This window comes from Xiphophorus couchianus, chromosome 18 (genome assembly GCF_001444195.1).
Source record: "Xiphophorus couchianus chromosome 18, X_couchianus-1.0, whole genome shotgun sequence".
Lineage (NCBI taxonomy): Eukaryota > Metazoa > Chordata > Actinopteri > Cyprinodontiformes > Poeciliidae > Xiphophorus > Xiphophorus couchianus.
Window position 1 is genome coordinate 22,616,756 of NC_040245.1, and position 24,486 is coordinate 22,641,241.

General features: G+C 42.6%; 2 protein-coding genes across 8 annotated transcripts in view; one reads left to right on the top strand and one right to left on the bottom strand.

Moving 5' to 3' along the window:
- The first annotated feature begins 232 nt into the window (after positions 1 to 232).
- LOC114133288 (ribonucleoside-diphosphate reductase large subunit) lies at positions 233 to 17,954 on the top strand. Of its 3 annotated transcripts, none has more exons than XM_027999073.1 (5): positions 233 to 290; positions 653 to 817; positions 2,426 to 4,407; positions 4,486 to 4,674; positions 5,218 to 5,630. In XM_027999073.1, the coding sequence occupies exons 2-5, from the start codon at positions 796 to 798 to the stop codon at positions 5,407 to 5,409; spliced, it is 2,385 nt and encodes a 794-aa protein (XP_027854874.1). In that variant the 5' UTR covers positions 233 to 290; positions 653 to 795; the 3' UTR covers positions 5,410 to 5,630. The 3 variants fall into 3 exon arrangements, 2 of the variants coding, with proteins under 2 accessions (XP_027854874.1, XP_027854873.1); XR_003593147.1 differs by lacking the exon at positions 233 to 290 and adding an exon at positions 17,944 to 17,954 and having other exon boundaries at positions 532 to 817; positions 5,218 to 5,549; XM_027999072.1 differs by lacking the exon at positions 233 to 290 and having other exon boundaries at positions 532 to 817.
- The window catches only part of sipa1l3 (signal-induced proliferation-associated 1 like 3), an 84,655-nt gene continuing 66,683 nt past the window's right edge, over positions 6,515 to 24,486 (bottom strand). For 2 of the 5 annotated variants that reach the window (XM_027999067.1, XM_027999068.1), the window contains 14 exons: positions 22,415 to 22,513; positions 22,161 to 22,336; positions 18,597 to 18,848; positions 17,432 to 17,614; positions 16,864 to 16,988; positions 15,666 to 15,781; positions 15,140 to 15,582; positions 13,774 to 14,001; positions 13,403 to 13,568; positions 13,138 to 13,321; positions 12,910 to 13,059; positions 11,349 to 11,475; positions 11,016 to 11,097; positions 6,515 to 9,880 (listed from right to left, as the gene is read on the bottom strand). In XM_027999067.1, coding sequence (XP_027854868.1) covers positions 9,689 to 9,880; positions 11,016 to 11,097; positions 11,349 to 11,475; positions 12,910 to 13,059; positions 13,138 to 13,321; positions 13,403 to 13,568; positions 13,774 to 14,001; positions 15,140 to 15,582; positions 15,666 to 15,781; positions 16,864 to 16,988; positions 17,432 to 17,614; positions 18,597 to 18,848; positions 22,161 to 22,336; positions 22,415 to 22,513 — 2,523 coding nt within the window. In that variant the 3' untranslated portion in view covers positions 6,515 to 9,688. Of the gene's footprint in view, positions 9,881 to 11,015; positions 11,098 to 11,348; positions 11,476 to 12,909; positions 13,060 to 13,137; positions 13,322 to 13,402; positions 13,569 to 13,769; positions 14,002 to 15,139; positions 15,583 to 15,665; positions 15,782 to 16,863; positions 16,989 to 17,431; positions 17,615 to 18,596; positions 18,849 to 22,160; positions 22,337 to 22,414; positions 22,514 to 24,486 lie in introns of those variants that run through there. The other 3 variants (XM_027999069.1, XM_027999071.1, XM_027999070.1) reach the window with 3 other exon arrangements.

Here is a 24,486-nt window from a genome sequence, read left to right on the forward strand (position 1 = left end):
TTTTGTTTATTCAAGCTATGGTGCTGACAAAAAATACACCACACTTAATTTACTTAACTGTTTTTATTTCCACAAGGAACAAATTAGAAACACAATATATCAAAAATATAAAATCAATAATGTTTGAGCATTTAATTTAAAATTAAAAGTATGCAATCACACCTTTTTTTTAAAAAAAAGTTAGAATGCAAGTTTCTAATGATTAACAGATTCTGGTCTCAGTGAAGGTGAGGGTGGGCTCCTCTGGACGTCCTCAACAACACAGCTGTGGACCACTTCACAGCAGAGAGGTTCCTAGTTCCTGCATAAATGCAAATTTGACTTTATTTAAGATCCAAGAGAACTGACCTTCAATGTGCTCCTCTTTTCCCCTCTTTGTTTGTTTCTTTCTTAGAAGTTAGCTATAAAACTAACTGGTGCGTGTTTTATAAATCAGTAGTAACGAGGCGCTCTTGTTTTTCTTTATATTCTTGTTCGTGAAGAACGGAAGAAACAAAAATTGATCATTCCCCCCACGGAGGAACTTCCGTGGCGGGAATGGGACCTTCTTCCAATCACGGAAGAGGATGGCAGATCCTCTTCCGTGATTTGGACCAATCACCGCCGCTGATTGGTCCAAACTCCTGTCCCTACGCATTCCCTGCACAGGCAGCGTTAGCGGGAACTCGAGAAGTCTTTCGCGGTTCTGTTCTGCCAAGCTGAGGGTCCTGCGTCTCCCTGCGCACCGTGACACCGAGAAGAGGTTCTGCTTGTGTGTGCCGCTGACCCAGGAGACGGGAAACATCACCTTTCACCATGATGTTCGTGGTCAAAAGAGGTGAGTTTTGTTAGCTCGACCTCTGGTAGCTTTGCTGCTTTAGCCGTCAGCTGTTCATAAGATTAAGGAATGATCGCGACTCTGATGTTGGCTCTGCGTCTATTTGATGAGGAGGTTTAACAGTAACAGTTGTACTTCCAGGCTGTGGGGGGATTTTAATCTGTCTGAGCTAACTAGCTAGCATGCTAAACTTAACAGTAAACTTCAGCATAGGAGGCAAACTAGCGGACAATTTTTACATTTCCTCAACAAGCACACTTGGATAAGTGGTTTGAGCTCTATTGGTTTTGTTTACGCAGCCAGAAATGAACCTTTGTTTCAAATGGCGCCAGAAATGAAGGTTAATTATCCATTTAAGTCAGAATGGGGGCTGCACTGTGTTGCCTTGCAGCAAGAAGGTCCTTGGTTCAATTCCCGGCCTGCGTGGGTTCTCTCCAGGTACTCCGGCTTCCTCCCACAGTCCAGAAACATGACCGTCTGATTAATTGGTCTCTAAATTCTCCGTAGGCCGAAACGTTAGCTGGAGATGGACACCATCACTTCTGCTGGTGTACAGAAAGTGGATGGGAGTCAGAATGGACCTGGCTGGTCTGGACCGGCTGGGTTTAGACAGAAACGGGCGGATTTAGAAAGTTTTGAAGTCCAGATCTACGACTCAAGCCCTATATTACTGTGGTAAAGATTTTAAATAGTAAGGTTAGAAGGGTTTTGACTGCTGTAGGCAGTTTATTTTCGGTGTAAAAAACAAATCCCAGGATGATTCTTCACAATTTACTTAAATAAATCAGGAAAAAATATGCTGTTTTTTATGTTTAAAACATTTTTAGACACTAAACTACATGGTTTATGTTTTTTTTTTACAATCCCTTTTATATAAATGAGTTACTAGGCTGAAAATGTGATGGCATTTGTTTTATATAATTGTTACCCTTTTTTGCCGCTGCTTTTATAAGTTCTGCTAAGTTATAGATAATTAATTGGATTCAGTAAATGATTGATAGTATCTTCCTTGCTGTGTTAATTTGGACTCTGACAGATAAATTGGGTGTAGCAGATTTATGATAGCCAGGAGAATAAGTCTAATAGTTAAATGGCTACGGTATGTCTAGTTCAGTTTATGTGCAAATTTAACTTAGAGCTACTAATTTGGGTCCAGTGACAGATCCCATTTTAGACCAAACAAATTATAGGAATCTGGTTGAGTCCAGGCATGTAAACAGTTTCAGGTCCAATTACTCGCTGTCCAGTCTTATCTAAATTTGTCTAAATTATTGCGGCTTATTTAAAAAAAAAAACAATCTAAGCCGAATACACAGGCAAACCCTCATTGTGAGGAAGTATAGGGCAACTGTGGAGAGGAACCATTCCTCTGTAAGTTACAGTCAACAGAACCTGGATTGATATGATGGTCAATTAACAAAAATTGGTCTTCAGTCATGCGTCTTCTTTGCACATTGTTTAAATCCAGAATCTCAACGATGTTTTTTTTTTAATTCGTTTTTTTTTTTTTTTTTTTAAGAAAAAGCTCCATTTGACAGAATTTGGTTCTTGATTTAACAGAAAACTGTCTTGGTTCTTGTATTTTTTGTTGTTGTTGTTTTTCCCCAGATGGGCGCCAGGAGCGCGTCATGTTTGATAAAATCACCTCCCGCATCCAGAAGCTTTGCTACGGCCTGAACCCGGACTTTGTGGATCCGGCTCAGATCACCATGAAGGTGATACAGGGCTTGTACAGCGGCGTCACCACCGTGGAGCTAGACACGCTAGCGGCGGAGATCGCGGCCACCCTGACGACCAAACACCCCGACTACGCCATCCTGGCCGCGAGGATTGCCGTCTCCAACCTGCATAAGGAGACCAAGAAGGTGTTCAGCGAGGTGATGGAGGACCTGTTCGCCTATGTCAACCCTCTGAACAAACGCCACTCTCCCATGATCTCCAAGCAGACGCTCGACATCGTCATGGAAAACAAGGACCGCCTCAACTCCTCCATCATTTACGACAGAGATTTTTCCTACAACTTCTTCGGCTTCAAGACTCTGGAGCGTTCCTACCTGCTGAAGATCAACGGGAAAGTGGCCGAGCGACCGCAGCACATGCTCATGAGGGTGTCGGTTGGGATTCACGGGCGAGACATCGACGCCGCCGTCGAGACCTACAACCTCCTGTCGGAGAAGTGGTTCACCCACGCCTCTCCGACCCTCTTCAACGCCGGGACCAACCGGCCGCAGCTGTCCAGTTGCTTCCTGCTCGCCATGAAGGACGACAGCATCGAAGGCATCTACGACACCCTGAAGCAGTGTGCGCTCATTTCCAAGTCCGCTGGCGGGATAGGCGTGGCGGTGAGCTGCATCCGATCGACGGGAAGCTACATCGCAGGCACCAACGGCAACTCCAACGGGTTGGTGCCGATGCTGAGAGTTTACAACAACACCGCTCGGTACGTCGACCAGGGCGGCAACAAGAGACCCGGGGCCTTCGCCATGTACCTGGAGCCATGGCACTTCGACGTGTTCGACTTCCTGGAGCTGAAGAAGAACACAGGAAAGGAGGAGCAGAGAGCCAGAGACCTTTTCTACGCCTTGTGGATCCCTGACCTGTTCATGAAGAGAGTGGAGAGCAACCAGGACTGGTCCTTGATGTGTCCCAGCGAGTGTCCTGGGCTGGACGAGTGCTGGGGAGAGGAGTTCGAGAAGCTCTACACCAAATATGAGAAGGAAGGGAGAGTGAAGAGGGTGGTGAAGGCGCAGCAGCTCTGGTACGCCATCATCGAGTCCCAGACCGAAACCGGGACCCCCTACATGCTCTACAAGGACGCTTGCAACCGGAAGAGCAACCAGCAGAACCTGGGCACCATCAAGTGCAGCAACCTCTGCACGGAGGTGGTGGAGTACACCAGCAAGGACGAGGTGGCCGTCTGCAACCTGGCCTCCATCGCCCTCAACATGTACGTCACGCCAGAGCGGACTTTCGACTTCAAGAAGCTGGCCTCCGTCACCAAGGTAATTGTGAAAAACCTCAACAAGATCATCGACATCAACTACTACCCGGTTCCTGAAGCTGAGACTTCCAACAAGCGCCACAGGCCGATCGGGATCGGCGTCCAGGGTCTGGCCGACGCCTTCATCCTGATGCGGCACCCGTTCGAAAGTCCCGAAGCTCAGCTGCTCAACATCCAGATCTTCGAGACCATCTACCACGCCGCCCTGGAGGCCAGCTGCGAGCTCGCCGCAGAGCTCGGCCCCTACGAGACGTACGAGGGCTCGCCCGTCAGCAAGGGCATCCTCCAGTACGACATGTGGGAGAAGACGCCGACCGACCTTTGGGACTGGAAGCTGCTGAAGGAAAAGATCGGCAAACACGGCGTGAGGAACAGCCTGCTGCTGGCGCCCATGCCCACGGCCTCCACCGCCCAGATCCTGGGCAACAACGAGTCCATCGAGGCGTACACCAGCAACATCTACACCCGCAGGGTGCTGTCCGGAGAGTTCCAGATTGTCAACCCTCACCTCCTCAAGGATCTGACGGAGCGCGGCCTGTGGAACGAGGAGATGAAGAACAAGCTGATCGCAAACAACGGATCCATCCAGGTGACGGTCGGCTCACCGCGACGTGAACCGTTCTCAGCTTCAGCTCTGCTAATAAAGATTGTCGTTTAATTTTGACAGGACATCAGCGAGATCCCAGATGATCTGAAGCAGCTGTATAAAACCGTTTGGGAAATCTCCCAGAAGACCGTGCTGAAGATGGCGGCAGACCGTGGAGCCTTCATCGACCAGAGCCAGTCGCTGAACATCCATATCGCTGAGCCAAACTACGGAAAACTGACCAGCATGCACTTCTTCGGCTGGAAGCAGGCGAGTCACACCTCCCACTGAGGCCAGAGAGACGCTGCTCTTAAAACCAGATGTTATAAATTTACAGAACTTTCTTGTTTGTTCTCACTGTTCAATATTGAATCAAACTGAAAGCTTCCTGTTTTAGGGAAAAAGTTAGTTAAAATAACGAATTTAAGTTTTCTTACCTTGTAATTATCATTTTTTGGGGTTTCAAATGCACTTGAGGTCAATGACCCAGTCTTAACCCTTTAAACCTGACTAGATTTCTCCAGTTCTGTCAGGAGAAATGGGCCAAACTTCCAGAAGAAGGAAGAAGCTTGAGATCCAAAATGTCAGCAAAAATTGAAACAGAAATCTGTGCAACTTTCTTGGTGTCAGGAACCAGGACTGGTCCTTAAGTAGTTGATGTCGCTCTGCTGTTCTCACACTTAGCAAATCAAAATAACCTTATTAATCTTAACTGATCAAGAAACAAACTGAGAAATTGTTCATAAATATCTGCTTTCAGCTGCGTCTGGCAATAGGAAGGCTGAATTCACAGCGTTTATTTCTTAATAACAGGGTTTGAAGACGGGAATGTACTACCTGAGGACGAAGCCCGCCGCCAACCCCATCCAGTTCACCCTGAACAAGGAGAAGCTGAAGGAGGTGCAGCAGAGCAAGGCCTCCGAGCAGGAGATCAAGGAGAGGAACAAGGCGGCCATGGTTTGCTCTCTGGAGAACAGAGACGAGTGCCTCATGTGTGGCTCTTAGAGCTCCGTCTGTCCTGGAAACAAACCTGCTGGGACTTGAGCAGCTGGAAAGATCATACTTGATCATTTGGGTTTCAAATGAACTTGAGGTCAATTACCTAGTCTTAACCCTTTAAACCTGACTAGATTTCTCCAGTTTGTGTTAAGACCCTCTTAACACCTAGAGGGACTTAAGGTGTTAATTTTGTTTTTTATAAAATAAAAAAAAAAATTGCAACTGGTTTTCTTTTGTCTTCTTAAACACTAAATGTTTATGTTGGATGATGAGTTGGATGCGTTAAGGCAGGAGTGTCCAACCCCGGTCCTTAAGAAGTATGATCCAACTTTCAGATCCAGTCCTGGACCAAATGAATGACATGTTACCAGGCCTGCAGAGACATGAATGATGAGGAGATTCAACCAGATCTCTTCATTCAAAGGCTTTTTGTAGGTCTGGGTAAGTGTTGGCCTGGCCGTGGCGTTCCCACGCCGTCTCATCTCCCTTCAGTGCTCCGTATGGGCTTTTCTTTTCTTCCATTGAAGTGGATTTCTCCGGTAAAATTGCAACCGGGCCAATCAGCGAACACAAGTTGTGAACGATGCCGTCATCTTTCTGCACTGTTCAGTCCGTCTTAGCCACGCTTCTAAATATTGAATCGACGTTGACAGGGAGGGCAGTGATGGACCTAATTATGTTCTAATGCGGGAGCACGGCGGGAAAGAGCGGTAAAAGTACCGTAGTTTTCCGGCCAAAACGGCGAGACACAAGAGGCTGATTTTTTACCAGGTTTGGCAAGTATGGAGAAATGTTTGAAAAATATTTTTCGGTAATCCCTCCTTGTCCACATTAAATATCTAAAATGAAGTTGTGTTCATGTTCCAGATGTGATGCGGTGTAAATTTCTCCAGCAACCATGAGTTTTCTTAAACTGGCTGCAGTTCTCTAGTTTTACCACAAACATTTCTGCATCAAATTATACAAAAAAGACGTAATCTAGAAGTCAGATTTTTTTAAATTTTTAAATAGAAAAATACACTCTCAACTTGAACTAAGGAAAAAAAAAAGCTCTGATACTTTTAATAAGGAATGAAAAAAAAGATTGCATATCTTAAGGAAAAAGACAAACAAGTTTTCATATAGTTTAATTTTTTTTTTTTTATAAAATAATGAAAACATAATTTACAATTTACAAGTTATTACAAAGAAATCCAGAAGGCTTTGTTTAGGCTGAAAGAAGCCCTGATACACAGAGGCATCAAACGAAATCAGAGGTAAAACAGCACGTTTAAAACACAGTACCTTCTCTCCTCACTATTCTGCAACAGTGGCCAACGGGTTAAAAAATAAATTACAAAAATATTTAACATTAAAACAAAATTACCAATAATAATGATGCATCACTGCCGTGTTCAACATGGGTTGGGGAGTTGTGTATGCTTTAAATAGCTTAAAAATTATTCATAGCATGATTTATATTTGTTAATATATATATATATATAGAGAGAGAAAATAAGAAACTGCAACCATTTTACAAAAGCAAACAGGAAATTAAGACTAAAGTTAGGGCGACATCCACAAAGCTGAGTGAAAAAAAAAAAAAGTTTTCTACAGGATGGTGTCCTTCACTATGAGGGCTGAAGCTGCTTCCAGGCCAAAATGGCTGCCATCTGATCGGTCAAAGTGTTGGACCTCAGATGGTCAGCAACATCAGAGCTAAAGCTGTACTTTCTACGCAACAGACAAGCGGAAGGAAAACCTTTTGTCTCATTCCAAGTCATGTTTCAAACAGCGAGTGGGCAGGAAAAATGTGAACTTATCACAGCCTTTGCACTTTGTCGTCTCATGGAGAATAATTAGTAAGCTGTTGATAAACAAGTCCGTATTTGCCCTTAAATTTGTAGATTATATATGCAAACAAACTAAGCTATTTCCCAGACTGGTCGGCTCCAACGCCGTCTTTAAAAAGTCCTTCAACCCAGAAATATTAAAGGGACGCCTAAAACAGTATAAACAGCAGCACATCGTCTCTGATGGTGGAGATGTAGCGCTAAACAGCATCAAAGAACCTGAGAGGGTTGGAAAATTCAGTAAAGAAGTACATTTACGTTTTCATCAGAAATATCTCAGATTTATCCTCTGCTAGGATAGAGTGTCCATAAAGTACCAGGGATCCTAAAAACACACTCTTCTGTAGGAAAATAGCTATAGTACACAATATTAGGGAGGCTGGGTGTATAAAGTGTTTTTGTTTATTTGGGTTCATTGTAGCATATGGAGGGGGGTTCTCACACACACACACACACACACACACACACACACACACACAAACAAACGAGGCCTCTCAGTAAATTAGAATATTATTAAATTTCAAAAAGTGAAACTCAGACATGTTTGTCTTCCACACTTTTTTCTTCCACTTAACTTTCTATTTCTATGCTTGCAGCACTCGAGCATCCTACAGACGATGACTGCAGCCAGGAGAAAACGTTTTGAAATTAAAATTGCTTTAGTCTTTTTTTAATTGTTATTTTTGAATTCTCTGAGACAGACTTAGTTGGTATTTTTTTTAGCTTCATGTTGCATCCATGAAATCGATCAGGAATAAAATAGATCACTCTGAGTAATAAACATAGCTTTTTAAAGGAGATCACTGTGATAAATGAACTTTTTGACAATATCTTAGTTTACTGAGAGGCACCTGTTCACACATAGTGTTGTTCAGTGAATTTTCACGTGCAGTAGATACTTCCTGCCACTACATGTCCAGGGCGACAGAGCTTCATTTTGACAAATTAAAGGGACAGGTTGACATTTTGAGGGATTAGGCTAATTTTTTCTCCTGAGAAGTCACAAGGAGGTTTCACCTTAAAAAATAGTTTTTCAAACGGATCCAACATTTACTGGCTTGAAAATAAAAATTTAAAGGGAGGCATTATGTATTTTTCAGGCACACACTGCCCTTTTATAGTACAACAGAGTTGCCCAATAACAACTGGGCCACTCTGTTGTTATTGGGCCACTGTCTCTTTAAGAAGATGCTGCTCTTCCCGACACTCCACCTCCAGCACGTCATCACAACAGTGTTCCTCATTATGCAGTTCTTAGGAGGCTGAAGCTCAGCTGGTGAGTGCAGCTCCAAGGAGGAGCTTTGTGGAAATGGGTGGAGCTCTGTGGAAAGGGGCGGAGCTTTGTCAAACCAAGCGTTTATAGACGCCCTGAACAGCTGCCATCAGAGATTGAAGGTTTCATAGAACGTGCACGAAAGAATCAAAGCAACACTTCGGGTATGTTTTTGTTGAGGGAATAACATGATGATATAAAGTTCAAAAAAGTTAATTTTACATAACACCTCCCCCTTTAAAATAGAACTAGAAGTGAAATAATTTATAGTCAATTTATCTTATTTATAAAATGACAAAATATTATCTTTTTCATCGCTATAGATTGGGTCTCCAAATGAAAGCATAACTCTCAAAATGTCATGGCTGTTCTTTAAGAGACACACTGTAGTAACTGAGGTTAAAACAAAGGTCCAGAGGGTTTGGATCTGAGATGATCAGGTTCTGCTAAAGCAGGGAGTCAAACCTAGAAGATATGATGTTATTGTTTCACTGAGTTTAGTTTTATGACATCATCCCAGATCAGAACGACGACGGGGGTTCGGTTCACATCTGAGAGCCACAGTCAATCCTTGTTAACGGAGAACAGAGCCTGAACGGTTTATATTACAGTAAACAAGTTTGTTTGTCACTTTTCTCTCACACACACACACACACTCACACACACACACACACACTAGAGGAATTAAATGCCAGGTGCATCAAGCACAAACACTTTAGTGCCTCTAAGGAGTTTAACACCACACTCACACCTCTCTCTTTAGTATATTAGTTTGACGTTGATGATGAGAATTTGACCGCACAGGTGTCTGTATAATCATACCTGTAGAGCTTCCACAATGTGTAGTGCATTCTGGGAGATGCAGTGTCTCTTGTTTTGTTTTTTTTTTTGGCTGATTTGCTGCAGAAACAGTATTAGGCCTCTCCAGGTGACGTAGTGTTCTCTAAAACAGTCTTCTCCTGCTTGCTCCTCCGGCATAGTAGCATCACGAGTCCAATGAGATGTTTTCACTTCAGTTTAGAAAAATAAACGGGCTCAGAGTACACACAGGTGCAGACTCTCTGGGAGAGCAGCATGTTTACAAGTCCAGGTGGTCTGTTCTCACGGTCTCTGGTTTAAGGCAGTCCCACTGGGTAGCTAAATACACCCGCCCGCGCCCCTCCCGTTTGGTTCCGGTCCGTCACTCCCGTTGGGAGCTGGCGTCCTGCGTCACAGGCTGAGTCTCATGGTCACTTCCGGTCTTGAGGTTGGTGAAAAGCACGTTGAACTTGCGCAGCTGCTCGCTGGCTGTTAGACTCTCCTCCTGCAGCCGCTGGTTGTTTTCTCTCAGGTTCGCCATCTCTGCCAGCAGGACGACTTTATCCTGCTTCTCCTGGGGGGGGAAAAAAAAACAACAACAAAGAAATGATGTTCCTGCTGAGAACCCATGAGAAAGTAGTGAATCGTTGGATAGGGGAGGGAAAGTTATTTATTTTTTGGTATATTAAAAATTAATTTGTTTGCAACACTCCTGAGCCAATATTTTGCAGAAACAGCTGCAAGCGGCTACCAGCATCACACACAGGGCTCATACACTTCCCACAGTAAAATTCAAGCAGTTAAAACTTTGGAGTTAAAACAATACAAATGAACTGAGACGGTTTCAATTCATGATTATATGATATCATTATTATTGTTATCAATATATTGTGATAGTATTCCACAGCAGGAACAGGGTAAAATAAAATATAACAATTTTTTTATGTTTTGAATCGTTTTTCTTACACACCTGACTGATATGAGAACCAAACACTAATTTAACAAAAAGAAAATCCTCCAATTTCAATAACGTTGTTTAACGTCTAATATGTTAGACTACCTTTACTTCGAAAATTAATAAATATTTAAAACATTGGAAATTATAATCACTATATTGAAATAATCCAAACAAATCATGTTGACGTAAGTAACCTTCCTGTTAAAGGTAAATGCTTAAACATAATATACAAATGAAGTTACAGAACAAAAAACCTCAAACAATTTCTAGGTAATAAGTGCAAGCAAATAGAAATAATGTTGATAATTGTATCGGGCCTAAAACAACAAAAAACACGTGTTTGTGTTTTTGTTAAGTGCCTTTAATATCTGGTTCCAACTGTAAATAACACTTTCAAAATTTAGGCTTCTAGTCAAACATTAAGTTTGGAAAGTCAATCACTTTCCAAACCTTTGAAAACATGACATTGAAATTCAAACTTTCCCAAAGATTTCAAGCACCCACACAAATCTTGAATCAAGAGATGGAAATTTTTACCCACACAACTTTGCAAAAATATCTCAAGCGTTACATCGGTTTTCACAATTTGCCACAGACCTGCGACTGAATTTAGGCCTGGACTTTGACTGGACCATCCTATCTGCTGGAAGTTGGCCTTCCAACATCACTCTCAGGCCTTCTGCAGCTTTAACAGGTTTTCTTCCACGATTGCTCTGTATTTACTTCTATTTACCTCCTCATCAAGTCTTACCTTCTCCAGATCATTGTTCAGCTGTTTTAGCATCACCTCAAGCTGGTAGAGCCGACCCGACATGTCATTGGGCACCTCATCTCTGGAAGCACACACAGCAAATGTTACTGCCACATCACTAGCAAATCAAAGGTTCTCCTAGTAACCTGCATTTCCTAAAGAGGTTTTCATTTTCATCTTTAGTTCTTTTGAAGCACGAGTAGCTGAAGTTGTCTCTAAGACACAGCATTTCCAAATGAGAACCAAGCCAATAAAGCAAACTACCACCAGGTGGCAGCACGACAAACCCTAACCATTTCAATAGAATTGATTCCAGAGGGAGAGGAGACCCACCCGCTGAACGTCGGTGTGGTCCGCGGCGTCTGAGGAGTGTTGAACTGAACCGGACTGGCGGTCGGTCTCGCTTCTGGACCTCCAAGCTGCGGTTCGTTCAGTGAGAACAGGGAGACGGCTCTTTGTGCTGCGATGAGAGAGTAGAATCTATTTATATAAATTCTTCACAGATAAACAGCACAAAGATCTCCCATTGTGACACAGAATAAAAATAAAACACACCAAGACAGACAAAAAAAGAACAAATGAAGTGATGAGGATCATTGAGAGCAGCTTTCTAGCTGCGTCAAAGACTCCTTTGTTTTTTACACAGAGAGGAGGCGCAGTGATCTTCACAGGTGGAGCTGACAGCAGGTAAGGATCAAGCGTCTGCCAGTTGTTGGTTTGCTTTGTGGCTCTCGAGGGAGAGCAGACAGACCAAGTAAAGGAACAGGGATTGGGAAGCAGAGACGACGATGAATGCCTAGACCACTTCTTTTTCCCAAGAGTTTTGTTTCACAGAGCCTTCCAAAATTAGTCATACTTATTTAGCTTTATTGTATTTTATTAGCATAAGTGCTTGACCAACATAACTGCACTACTGTGAGGTCTAAGGGTGAAACCAAACTGCAGAGTTACGACGACTCTCTTGGTCTCCTTTCTTTTCTGCATGTCGGTTTAGAAAGAGATGGTGTCTTGGTAGGTTTGAACTCCTGCTATATCTCTTTCCATTTTCAGGTAATGCATTGAACAAAGCTGCTGGGATATTTTTTTATTTAACATACCATGTGTTATACTTCCTTTCTGACCTTTACCTTGATTGCATTTAAGGCTCATATATGCCCAACTCAAGGGGCCACCATATTTTTTTTATGCGGCCTGCTTCACTCCAGACTCTTTTTCCTATGCAAGTGATCAGTCCCTCTGGCTTTTCACAATCCTGTGATCTTGGAAAACATCCCCCCATTTTTCCATGTGAAATTATAACCATGAGTTAATTGAAGCTTTTCAGCAAAAATGTAAGAAAAAAACAAAACACAGGCTTTAAGTGATGCTAACTCCCACCTGCAGGTGGCAGTATTTCTTAATTTTACGACACCGCTGATCAGCCTTATCTGGTGTCAAGTTATATATCATGGTTGATGTGGCGAGCAATAAAAAGTCACATTTACTGTTGCATATAAACACAAATATTTGCAAAATTCTTTTGCAAATATTTCAACAAAATCTGTGATCATATAAACAATTGTGAAAACCTTAAGGGACTAATCGGTGTGAACATTTTTAGAAGAAACAGCTGTTAGTATTTTGTTAATGGGTTTCATAAATACATTCACATCAACTGGCCCTTCATGACATTCATAATCTTATTATAGCCCAAAATAAAAACAAGTTTAACACCCGATTTAAAGTGCTAAGTCGGGTGTTAAAGGTGTCGGGGTAAAAGGGGCTCAACTCAAATGCATTTCCCGCTTTCATGTGAAAAATGGAAAGTCATATGTCATTTTCATTCCACTTTCAATTCAATGCATTGAAGTTTGTGTAATAAAAAAAAAAGTGGGAAAAAAAGTACTTGTCTCACCTTCAAAGGCTTTTGCGGCGTTGACCAGGCTGGACCACTCCAGTCCACTGGCCGTGTCGGGGAGCGGCATCAGCCCCGGGTCGTGCCTCCTTAGAGGAGGAACTTTGTCTCTCGCTTCCGTCAGGGATAACTCCGACGCGGACAGCGGCACTGAGGGGAGAAAGAGAGAGGAAGCGATGAGCTACAGGACGAACCCTGGCAGGCGGTACGTTCAGCTCTGAAACTCACTCTTCTTGCTATGCGAGTGGCTGGAGTTGTTGGAGGAGCTCGAGTGTTTGCGTGTGGGCAGCGTGCAGGTGAACAGCACGTCGCTGGAGGTGGTTTGGTTCTCGGAGCAGGCGAAGGCGGCGTCTCTGCGCCCGCTGCACAGGGACTCGTCTGAAAAGGTGCGCTGCAGGGTGAGCCTGGGAGACTGGAGGAAGACGAGGCTTGGCGGTCAGAGACGCGCAGAGGAAGACAAAGCAGAAGAGCAGCGCCAAGGCGTGCTTCTTACCGGGTCGGACGGTGGCGTCTCTCCGGGGTTGTCCATTATGATCAGTTTCTTCAGGTCGTCTTCGATGGTGCTCTTGTACATCCGACGTGGAGACCGGAGGTCTCTCAGCGACGCTCGGAGCCGAGGCTGCCCAAACACGTTCTTTGAATTCGTATCCACCAGCCTGCTGAAATACAGCAAAAGGTTAACTTGGTTTTCTTGATCACAAGCATCTTGAAGCATCTCACCACAGAGAATAGAAAGTAACTATTTAAAGCTGAAATTTCATACAGCCAGCCTTATTTAGACGGCTGTGAAGCCATTTTATTCCTCTTTGTGTTCACAGACAGCAGCAACTCAAAGCCGACCAGAGTCCACAGAGTCGGACTTACTTCTTGTTGTTGCTCTCAGAATTGGAAGTGTTGGTCATGTTTGAAGATGATGCACTGGTCTCTTCTGTCTGATGACTTCTCGATTTGCTCTTCCCGTAAAACTCCTTGGGGGCGGAACTAGACAAAGCGGTGGAGCCCATCTGACCCGAGGTGGGCGTTGTCGTAGAAGCTCGGACGGGCCGCGCTTTCTCCGCTGCCGGCGTCTTGAAGCCCTGCGGTGTGAAGGCCCTTTGAACACAGACAGGAAAATATTTCACTCACTGTTAGAGTTTAGATCTATGAGTCCCAACCAAAATCTTGGGCCGGGTCAAAATTATTTGTTTAATGGTCAGGTCGGACTTGGGCTTCTGTGACGAGTTTAATAATCCTACAATACATGCATGGCAAGTTATGAGCACTTACTGCTAATAGTATTTTTACAGCTTTGAACAATTTGTAAGTCTTTAGTTGTGCTAGAAAAGCTAAAATAAAATATGTTGATTCTGTAAAGTTATTTTTGTGCAAAATGTGATTTAGTCACAGAAAATAAGAAGTATATATCAGGTTGTAAGAATATCTCGGAACCTACTAAAATAGGATAACACACCTTAGCAGCTGTTGAAAGGAAATGCGTACAACATTAGAACAACATTCTGTAAGATTTCTCTTAATCTACAGCAAACTTAGTAAGTCGAATAATGTTTCAGTTAATTTATATTCATGAACAGCATTTTAATCAGGTGTAGGTCTTAATTAGGCCGTTATAATTAATCTCTGCAGCACAGCATCTCTACAGTAAGGGCATACTTATTAATTCAGGAAATAAGATTATATTTACTCAAGTATATAGATGGATATAGTCTAATATAGTGATCATCTTTGTGGTATTTAACTAATTTAAACACCTGATTTAGATCACATTTTGTTTTTTCAATGCATAAGGACTGAAAAAGACCGTCCTTGCTTTTTACTAAGACTTTAAAGGTGCAACTTTGTAGTTTAGTTAATCGATAGAAAATTGCATCGAGGCATTTTCTATTTTTTAAATTGTAGAAAAAAAGGAAAACCTTTTTGTGAGATCAGCTGAAATGGTGAAAAGCTCCCTGGAAACAGACTGCAGCACTGGCCCTCCTGTAACCCTCTGGTATTAAATACAGATTGCTTTAATCCAGCACTAAGTCTGTGTTGAATAACTGTAGTGGTTCATGTCGGGCTGGATCTATTGCAGCTCTAATGCAATGGATCTCATGATCATCTATAAGTTTTACAAGGATTAACGCTGCTACATGCTGTGGAGCTCATCTAGAGACAATAAGAAAATGCAGACGGTTTGACTAAAAGTCCTCTAAAATGTTTTCAATATTCAACATGACAGTTTGACTCATACCTCGGTTTGAAAGCGTCCATTTTTTCAGCGCTGGAGCTGGGAGGCGGGAACGTTTTGGTCGGGTACCCTTTGTTCTGATTGGCAGCGCCTGGCATAATGGGTGAAGACTCCTGTCTCCTCGACTCTCCGCTGTTGCTCCTTCCCACGGACAGCTCCGGAAAGCCGCTGTAGGTCGCCGAGGGATGCATGGGTTTGTGAGACTGGCTGCCGGTCTTGTGTCCGCGGTGACTGCTGTTGTAGTGCGTGGAGGCGTCGATGCCGCTGTCATTGGAGCCCCCCTGGTTGAGAAGGTCTGGGTCTGGATCGACCGGGTCGCCAAGAAACCCGCCGCCTACCCGCTCTCCTCCAGGTCCGCCGTCAAACCAGCGCTCGTCGCTGTGGCTGCTGGATGCGTTGCTGGACAATGTGTTGCTGCTGGAGTGGCTGGAGTACTGAGCCTCGCCCTGGAGGGACATTAGGCGAACCCGGTCGGATAAAGAAGCCGGGAACAGACGAACAGATGAAACCGGCTGAAGATGAATCTGACCTTTGAGTGTCTGTTCGGAGAGTCTTTGGCCGGGACGTCCTGTCTGGTTATTCTCCTCTGCCCCCCTCCGCCACCTGGTCCTCGAGACGATGATGCTGGGACATGCCAGAGGGGCTCTAGACAGAAAACACGCACATGGAAGATTAAATAAATTACACTGAATGGCAATGGTTGGCAAAGAGGATTAAATACTTATGGCACATTTAAACACCGACCTCCCTCTGCACAACATCACTCAAAGCCCCTCTCATATCGCAGTTCTACTCACAACGCAATCTGAGAACTCGACATATCGACTCTTTACACTCATTTAGTAAATGGATTAAATGAGGAATTGGCATTTTTTATTGTTCACATACACCAGAAACATATATTTAAACTCTGTGCTTGGAGCAGTAGCAGGAAATCCAACTGATTAAAATACGTTCCTAGTAGTAACATACTACTTTACAAATAAAGCACCTTAAAAACAACAAAGCTGAGCAAAGTGATGTACAATAACATAAAAAACAAACACAAGAAACACAGAAAATAAGACAGGAGCTGATCCATTCTCACACTGAAATAAGTGATAATTTTCTTTTTTTTTATGCAAGAATGAAAATATCAATGTACTACTCCTGTAGGTGCTGCTGGATCTAAACCACATGACTCTAGTCTTGCTCTCATTAAAACTTTGAACATTCACCAGTGTCTTTCAGTGGAACATAAACATGGTGAAAATCTGGATAAAATTAAAAGCAAATGTGAAAATAATGCCAAGTAGCAGCAATATTATGACAAAAAAAGTAATAAAAAATATAAAAAGAGTTCAGAGAATGGAGCTTTGCAGTACACCTTAGAAGAGGCCAACATAAGATAACATATTGTTATTGGTGGAACTTTTTCCATGTGAGATGTTGGATCAAGACCAATGTAGAGTTGGACCTGTGATGTCAACCCACAGCTCCTGTCTGCAGAGGAGAGTATCACGGTTTACAGATTTAAACATGCTGTTTACATGCTGAACAGCGGATATCTTGGAGAGAGCAGAATCTCAAGGTTGGAAGAGTTGCACATCAGTATGAATTATAATCAACTTACATAAAAAACAGCTTCACAGAAAATTAGCTTGAAATCATTTCGTACGCACAACTAAAAGAGAAACATCAGGAAGAGACTCCTGAATCAATTTTAGTCTTTAGTTTGAATTTGATACCTGTTTTGCAGCGCTCCATTGTGCTCTCCTGACTGATGAACCCTGAGGAAGACTCTCCACTAGAAGTGAAGTCCACACTGAAGTGCGGTTCATAGGGCAGCAGGGGGCGCTGTACTGATCCAAACCTAAACAAATCATAAAGGTTTTGGATGAGTAAACTTAATTACTAATATTTCAAGGGAAAATGGAGGCAACGAAAAAAAAACCCAAAGACATATACTTCTGAAATAAACAATTTCTATTTAATTGATGAAAAAATGTTTTCCAAGTGTTGTTATGCATCCTGTTGGCAGTTGAATAAACACGTTTTTCTGGTTGGGTGAGATGTTATCAACCTCCACACTGTGAGGAAGAGCCGCCCACACAACAGATTCTTCCTCCGGGAGAGACAGTGTGTTCATTTCACTTCTTACTCCAGACATTATTCACCCTCTTCCTTAAAGTGAAATAATCTTCCATTAGCACGCTGAACAGTCTTTACAGGAAGCATTGGACGTGTTCAGTCAAGATCCAAATGAGCTTTAATGAAGGAGAGAATACAGAAAACCCCAAACATGCCGGTACGCACCTGTCGGGTGACGGCTTGTAGCGTACAAAAGATCCTGGAGTCATTCCAGGAGAGCCCATGACGGAGAGGGCAACCAGCCCTGTGGAGGGCGAAGAGAAGCTGGCAGAGGGGTTTCTGTAGGGAAGGACTCTGTCGCCTCCTGCAGGAGACAGGTTGTAGTGGTTCTCTGGGTAACTTACAGGCCTGGAAGACAATAGTAGAGTGGGAACATGTCATGGATATGAACAAGACTGTGATAACATAAATAAAATGGATTCAAATTAGGTGAGAAAAACACTTTTTTTATACTTTAGAAGTGGGCAGTGTGAAACCATTGGAAGACGTTGTATATGGAGTTTAAACTACAAAAAACATCCAATAACAGAGGTAGTCAGTTCTAACTAGGGTTTAACTAAAAACTGTTTTGGCAGAGAAGAGCAAAAACAATGATAAAAAAACAGAACAGTTTTGTAAAAGGTTTAAGATTTTTCTAACATTCCAGACTACAAAATGATTATTAGCACTGTGATCAGTGCTGATTTCTTATCGGCCAATACACAAGGCTGCAATTTTGGTATCGTTCGGAAGTGAAGAAGTTTAATTGGGACACCTGTAAAACAAGCAGATGACCTGTGCACATGTATTAATTTAATCATGTGTTGCTTAAGTTCCCTCTATGTGGAATTGCTTGTTCTCCTAGTGCATGCATGGGTTCTTCCAGGGTACTCCAGCTTCAAACAGTCCAAAACATGCATGTTAGTTAACTGGTCTTTTTAAATTGCTCTTAAGGAATATTGTGTGTAAACGTGGCTTTGTGTTTGTGTTGCCCTGTGATGGACCAGTAACTCCACCTCAAACTTAACCAGCCCCCATGATCTTGCATAGATAAGCAGCCATGACGGACAGACGAATGGATGAATGTTTCAGACCAAAATGAAGACTTGAAAGTGTTAAATGCATTATGTAAATTAGATCTATACACCCTCTGCTTTATTACTAACTCCTAAGCAATTTAGCTTCTCTAATACCATTTCAGGACAACTCTGCAACTTTTACCATGAATTATTTCTCGCTTCCTTTAATGTTTATTGATAAGCTGCACTGCCCTCACCACATCACTGCAGCAAAATCAGAGCTCAGTCTGCTGCTGTAACCTGGAGTCTCATGCCATATTAGGTGATGGTACCTCTTGGAGTTGAAGTGCTGTGGCTCTCTGTAGGGAACTGGAATCAGGGGTTTGTGTGAGCGGGCCAGAGGAGGAGGCAGGGGGCCCATGGGTCCCCAGCGAGGCAGGTTGGGAGCATTCAGGAGCCCCGCAGAAATGGGTGAGCTCTCCCATCGCCACGTTTGGTGGAGAGAAGGTCGGTATCCGACTGCCAGAGGCTCTGGCTCGGGCTTCTGCTCCATGGTCTTCATCTCGTACTCCTCTGTGCAGCCCCTAAAAGCGGGAAGAGAGAGAGAGAGACAGCAGGGATGTGTAAATATAGACCATCAAACAAATAAACCCTTCCTGCTCACATGTCCAAACTCTACATTTTTTTCTCTCTCTTATCCTTCATCCACAGTTTAAAGGATTCTCTGCAGTGAGTTGGTAGAAAGCACAGCTGAAAGACTGCCACTTCCTCTGAACTCCGGCTGAACCAAGATCAGTGTGGAAAAGTTGCTCAGTATATTCACTCTGAATACAGTTCATGTGGAGGCTTAAATATACAACAGACATGTAACAGAGCTCATTAATGAGCTCCCATGAGACAATGGACTGAGGAAAAGAGGAAAACAGCTGATTAATGACAAATCAAATATTCATCTTTGCTACAGGAAGATTAGGTCACGTCTCTTTGTGAAAATGTGTATTTTATATTGGCATTACTGCTTTTACCCACCAAAGAGCTCTTCACTCAAATTCTAAGTACAGAAGATATTTTGTGAAGGTAAAAAAAAAGAAATGAAGTCACAAAAATGTGAGTTCTAAGAGCCCAAAAGTAAAATATCATCTGATTGGTGGTGCAGGCTTCAAGTGAAAATGATCTGACATTTATTCTCATCCATAATGAAGCTCATTGCTGGAAGGCGTCTTCCTCATTTTGTTTGTATATCAGCTCCTTTCTCAATATTTTATATAGAGGCCTTTTAAAGGAGAGGCAGGGATTAAAACATGCTGATAAGTTGGCATTTAGGATGAAAGGAGATGAATGAAATGGATTTAAAAAGTAGATGAAGAGGTGGATGATTAGCTAAACTAACAGAAGAGAAACAACGATCTGTATTTAGTCTGCATAATAGCTTATAATAGGTAATTCCTATAGTTTAATGGACATTCAAATTATTATTGGAGGGTTTTCAGGAGTCAAAAGGCTGAAAATATTATTGTTTCAGACTGACTTTCTCTGACTTTTAACACTGAATGTTTCTCATTATTGTCTAAAATGCATTCACTTTAAGGGTATAAATAATATATCGGTTTTAAAATCTAAGGCTGCAGCGCAACTCAACATAACTGATAATGTTAACTATAATAAACAATCTTCATCAATGCTTTTAAGTGACGCCATTTTTATGACTCTTTCATATTTTCTTAAAACATCCAAGTGTTTATGATCTAAACACTTGGATGTTTTCTGCATTGCTTTGTTGCTGAAATGACTACACAAATAAATTTGATTGATTGAAATGTTTTCCAACAAATCGCTGCATGTGAGGAGTGAAAAAATTTAATCCGTTTCTGGGGAAGATAATTAATCACCTAGATAGATTAATTAATTAAAATCAGATAAAAAACCATAAGCGATCAATCTTGAAGGCTCCTCTGTCTCTTTAAGAAGGCCCTCCTCTTTTTGATACTCCGCCATCAGCACAACAATACTCCTCCATTATGCAGTGAACAACCTTTCCTAAGGAGTGCTGCATTGATAAGTAGTTTGTATAATAAACCCAGTAGACTCGCAGTTAGACCAGGTGTTTGCCAGTTACTGCTGCCGCTAGTCTAGAGGAGCTGAGTGCAGGAGGTTTGTGTAAATAAGCGTTTGGGCACCCCTGAGTGGTTGCCGTGGGAGATTCAAGGATTTCTCAAAAGATGCTTGAAAGAATCAAGGCAACACTCCAGGTATGTTTCGGATGAGGGAATTACATTATAACATGACGTGATGCTCAAAAACGTCAAGTTTACAACATCAGGGTTAACCGTTTGCATACAAAAACTGATAAAGACAACTGTTAGCTCTGGAAATGTTTTGGAAGATGGACAAAAGCAATCAACTAATGAATAATTAGGTGACTGTTTTCTGCAGTCTTTGAGAAACACAGATTTACATAAAGAAAACATGCAACAACAAAACGCCTCTAGAACACAGCAGCTTTCCAGGGACAAAACCGCCCCCCACAAATCAATGTCCATGAAGGCAGTGTGTACTACCACTGTTTTAATCAATAAAGAATACCTTCTGCTATCGTCCATATCAATACAGATCAGCTGCACAGACCCCAGCCTTGCATGCACACACGAGGGGAATACAAACCTCAGAGAGAGCAGAGCCTAACGTCTGTCAGCATGCAGTAATTCTCCCATCACATTAGCCAGGGTGACACAGCTGGAGCTCAGACACACACACACACCGTCAGACCCACGCCTTTTTCCTGCTGCATCCATCCGTCGAGTGGTTTCGCAGCCGAGACGGAGCCTTCCAACTTTCATCTCTCTCTTCCCCTCTTGTCTCCACCCACTCCTCTTACTCTCGGTGGTGCTGAGACACGTCCTTCTCATCGAGCACTCCTCCCAGCCTCTCTCCCTCTGTCGCTCCACCTCTCCCTTCTTATTTTCCTTTCTTTTTATTTACACAGGGCATAATTTTTTTTTAAAAAATAATCGCGTCGGCTCTTTTATTTATTTTCCCCTTTTTTGGTGTTCTTTTTTCTCCCCATTCCAGCAGATGCCAAGCCTTAATCTCATGCAATCTGCTCGCCTGGCACACAGCAGCCAACGAGTCAGAGAGGAAGAGTGAAATGCAAAGACTCTAATTATCAGCTGCTCCAAGGCCACAGCTCAGTGTTTCGACATGTTGGGGTGTGTGTGTGCATGTGTGTGTGTGTGTGGAAAGGGTTTAACTTGGAGTAATTAAACTGCCTCCAACATTAAAGGAATCCAACCACAGTGTGATCACACAGCCCGCCACAATTACGGTTTTTATGAGCTCTGATGCTCTGAAACACACACAGTGTGCTTGGGGTGGTATTTTTTTTTAAACATTCTGCAAAACCACACCAGCATCTAATAATGGCTCTTTACTCAGGCTCACTCAAGACCTGGAGCACAGATGAGAAGATAAAAAAAAAGGGTGTAGCAGCAAAGGATTGTTGCAGAAGGACCAAACCAGCAGAGATTATCAGATAACAAATCCAAAGAAAGAGACAAAAAACGACAGATTTAGCTAATTCCTGTTCAACAAATGCTTCTGCCTTTTTGTCTCCGTGCCTCGTTTCGCTTGTTTCCACTCCAGCTACACGTTGCCGTCTCTCTCCATTGGTTCGCTTCCTCTTTTTTTTTTTTCTTCCACACACTCCCACACAAAATCCTCTCAGAACACTGGAGGCTGGCCACTGCTTTTGTGTGTTTCAGTGAAGAGCATCCTGTGCTCATTGTATCTCGCTGCTGCCCTTCCACAGCAGCCCTTCCTCCTCCTCCCCTTTGATATCTTCCAAACAAAATCGCTCACTATTTCAGCCACAGACGAAGTAAATTAATGTCCATACACACCTGCGAGGTTTGCTCTCTTCGTACGGAGGAATGATGACCACTTTGACGGTGACCGACGTCCTCAGCAGGTCGATCATCTGCTCGTGAGTGAGCGTCACGGCGGCCACCTTGCAGATCTCCACCAGACGGCTGCCCTGCCTCAGTCCCGCCTGCCAGGCGAAGCCGTACTCCTCCACCTGCGCAGAACGAATCTGAAGTTATTCAGAGCCCAGCTTGTTCGTCGGCCGTAATTCAGTGCGGCCATCCGACGTTACCTCGGAGACGGTGCCGTCCAGACGGACGTGAAAGCCCAGCTGTCCCAGTCCGTTTCTTCTTAGCGTCATGTCCACCGTCTCACACCCGACTGTCAACATCTGGAGGCAAGGATTACAGTTACAGATTACAGATTCTTTCTGGAAAGTGAACTACTTCAACACGCATACATGAATTAGTAATACCAAGATTCAAATTTCAAGTCTCCAGTCTCAGTGCTACTAACATTTTGGTAATTTTGTTTTCTTTGCGATGTTGACAGTCTCCAGATACTAAACTCAGAGAATGTACCCTTTTCACACAGTAAAATTCAAGCACTTTTCAAGCATTTTCGTTTTTTTTTTTATATATATATATTTTTTTTTACCCCTCCAGGGTGTCTTTTGTGGGCTCTAGTGTCCCTTATATGACAGTAGGCTGACAGGAAACGGGGAAGGAGAGGGGGGAAGACATGCGGCAAATGTCGTCGGGTTCGGGAGTCGAACCCGCGACGGCCGCGTCGAGGACTCAAGGCCTCCAAATATGGGTCGCGCTAACCGCTACGCCACCAAGGCATGCCTACTTTTCAAGCATTTTCAAGGTAAGTTGTCAAACTTTTCCGAGACCACACTTTGGAGATAAAAATAATAAAAATTCACTAAAAAAGACAGTTTCAATTGACTATTATATAGGTCTTGTATAGTACATTCTACGGCAGGGAGAAAGTAAACCAACATAAAACAAAAATTTGTGTTTTCAAATATCTCTCCCATACATTCCATATACAAAGCAGAGATACATGTATAATTGTTTATAATTACTAATCCAGCCTCTGGATTCGTAATTTTAATGTGAATTTTATTTTGTATGCCTGCTATTTTGAACATCATTTTAAAGACGCAGCTCGAACAAAAATGTCTCACAATTTCAATATGGAGTTTTAAACTTAAAATTTCAACTCAATCATTTTGCTTTTAGAAAATAAAATTTTCTCAGGCAATGTAATGTCTGAGAAAGGCATATTTAAAAAGACATTCAAAAGCTTTTTGATAAATATTATTCTTGAGAAATCTAAATCGACAGGGCGAAGGCTTTGGGAAATTGTCAGCTGGAAAACAGGCAGGAAATCTCTGATAGGTGCATCTGTCGACATCATACGTAATGCCATTTGACCACTGGGTGAAAAATCTGTCTTTACGTTCACAGGTCTCCTGGTAAATCCAAACAAATTCCAAAGAGATTAGGAACAACCCCGTTCCCACAAGTGGAAATTTCCAGAGTGCAACTCAAGAATAAAACATCTGAGATGGTAATAACTGTTCAAATGTAAGCAGCTTGACCAGTTTTCAAAACAAAACTAAAATAACAGTGCTTCCCGAAAGTCCCTCTAACCTCATAAAGTAATTGGCTTACAGTAGTCTGACAAAAAAACATTCTTGTTTTTTTTTTTTTTACGTTTGTGAAAGGTTTCTGCAAGTAAAATGCCAGATTGTAGAACTCCTCACTGAACAAACATATATTAATAAAGACCAGAATTTCTCTTGATTTTAAGAACATATTTGAAAGCGTTGTGAATTTTCTCTAATCCACTCACTTAAAAAATTAAACATGCTATCGAGGCAAAAGAAAACGTATCGCAACTCATATTTTCATCAATATCTCAGAGAAACCACACGGTCACCAGCGGAGTAATTCTGGCTGGATGTAGCTCATCCCATCTCCAGTTCTACAGTCCTTCCACTGGCTCCTTGTAGCTCAGAGAATAGACTTTAAAATACTGTTGGTAGTTCATAAAACACTTAACAGTTTAGCACCACAATACATTAAAGATCTGCTGTTGTTGCATCAACCTTCCAGACCTCTCAGGTCTTCTGGTTCTGCTCTGCATCCCCAAAACCAGAACCAAACATGAAGAAGCAGCATTCAGCTTCTACGCACCACAAATCTGGAACAAATTCTAGAAAACTCCAAAACAGCTGGAACACTGAGTTCCTTTAAATTAATGCTACATTATAAAATTGTGGCAAAAGTATTGGCCCGGAGATTGGAAAACATCCTCCCTAAAATAATAAACCCAGATCAGGCAGGGTTTATA

Coding starts and splice junctions, on each gene's coding strand:
- LOC114133288 (XM_027999073.1), top strand. CDS start 796: ATGATGTTCGTGGTCAAAAGAG. Junction 4,408..4,485: donor CAAACAACGGATCCATCCAG/GTGACGGTCGGC, acceptor TAATTTTGACAG/GACATCAGCGAGATCCCAGA. Junction 4,675..5,217: donor ACTTCTTCGGCTGGAAGCAG/GCGAGTCACACC, acceptor TCTTAATAACAG/GGTTTGAAGACGGGAATGTA.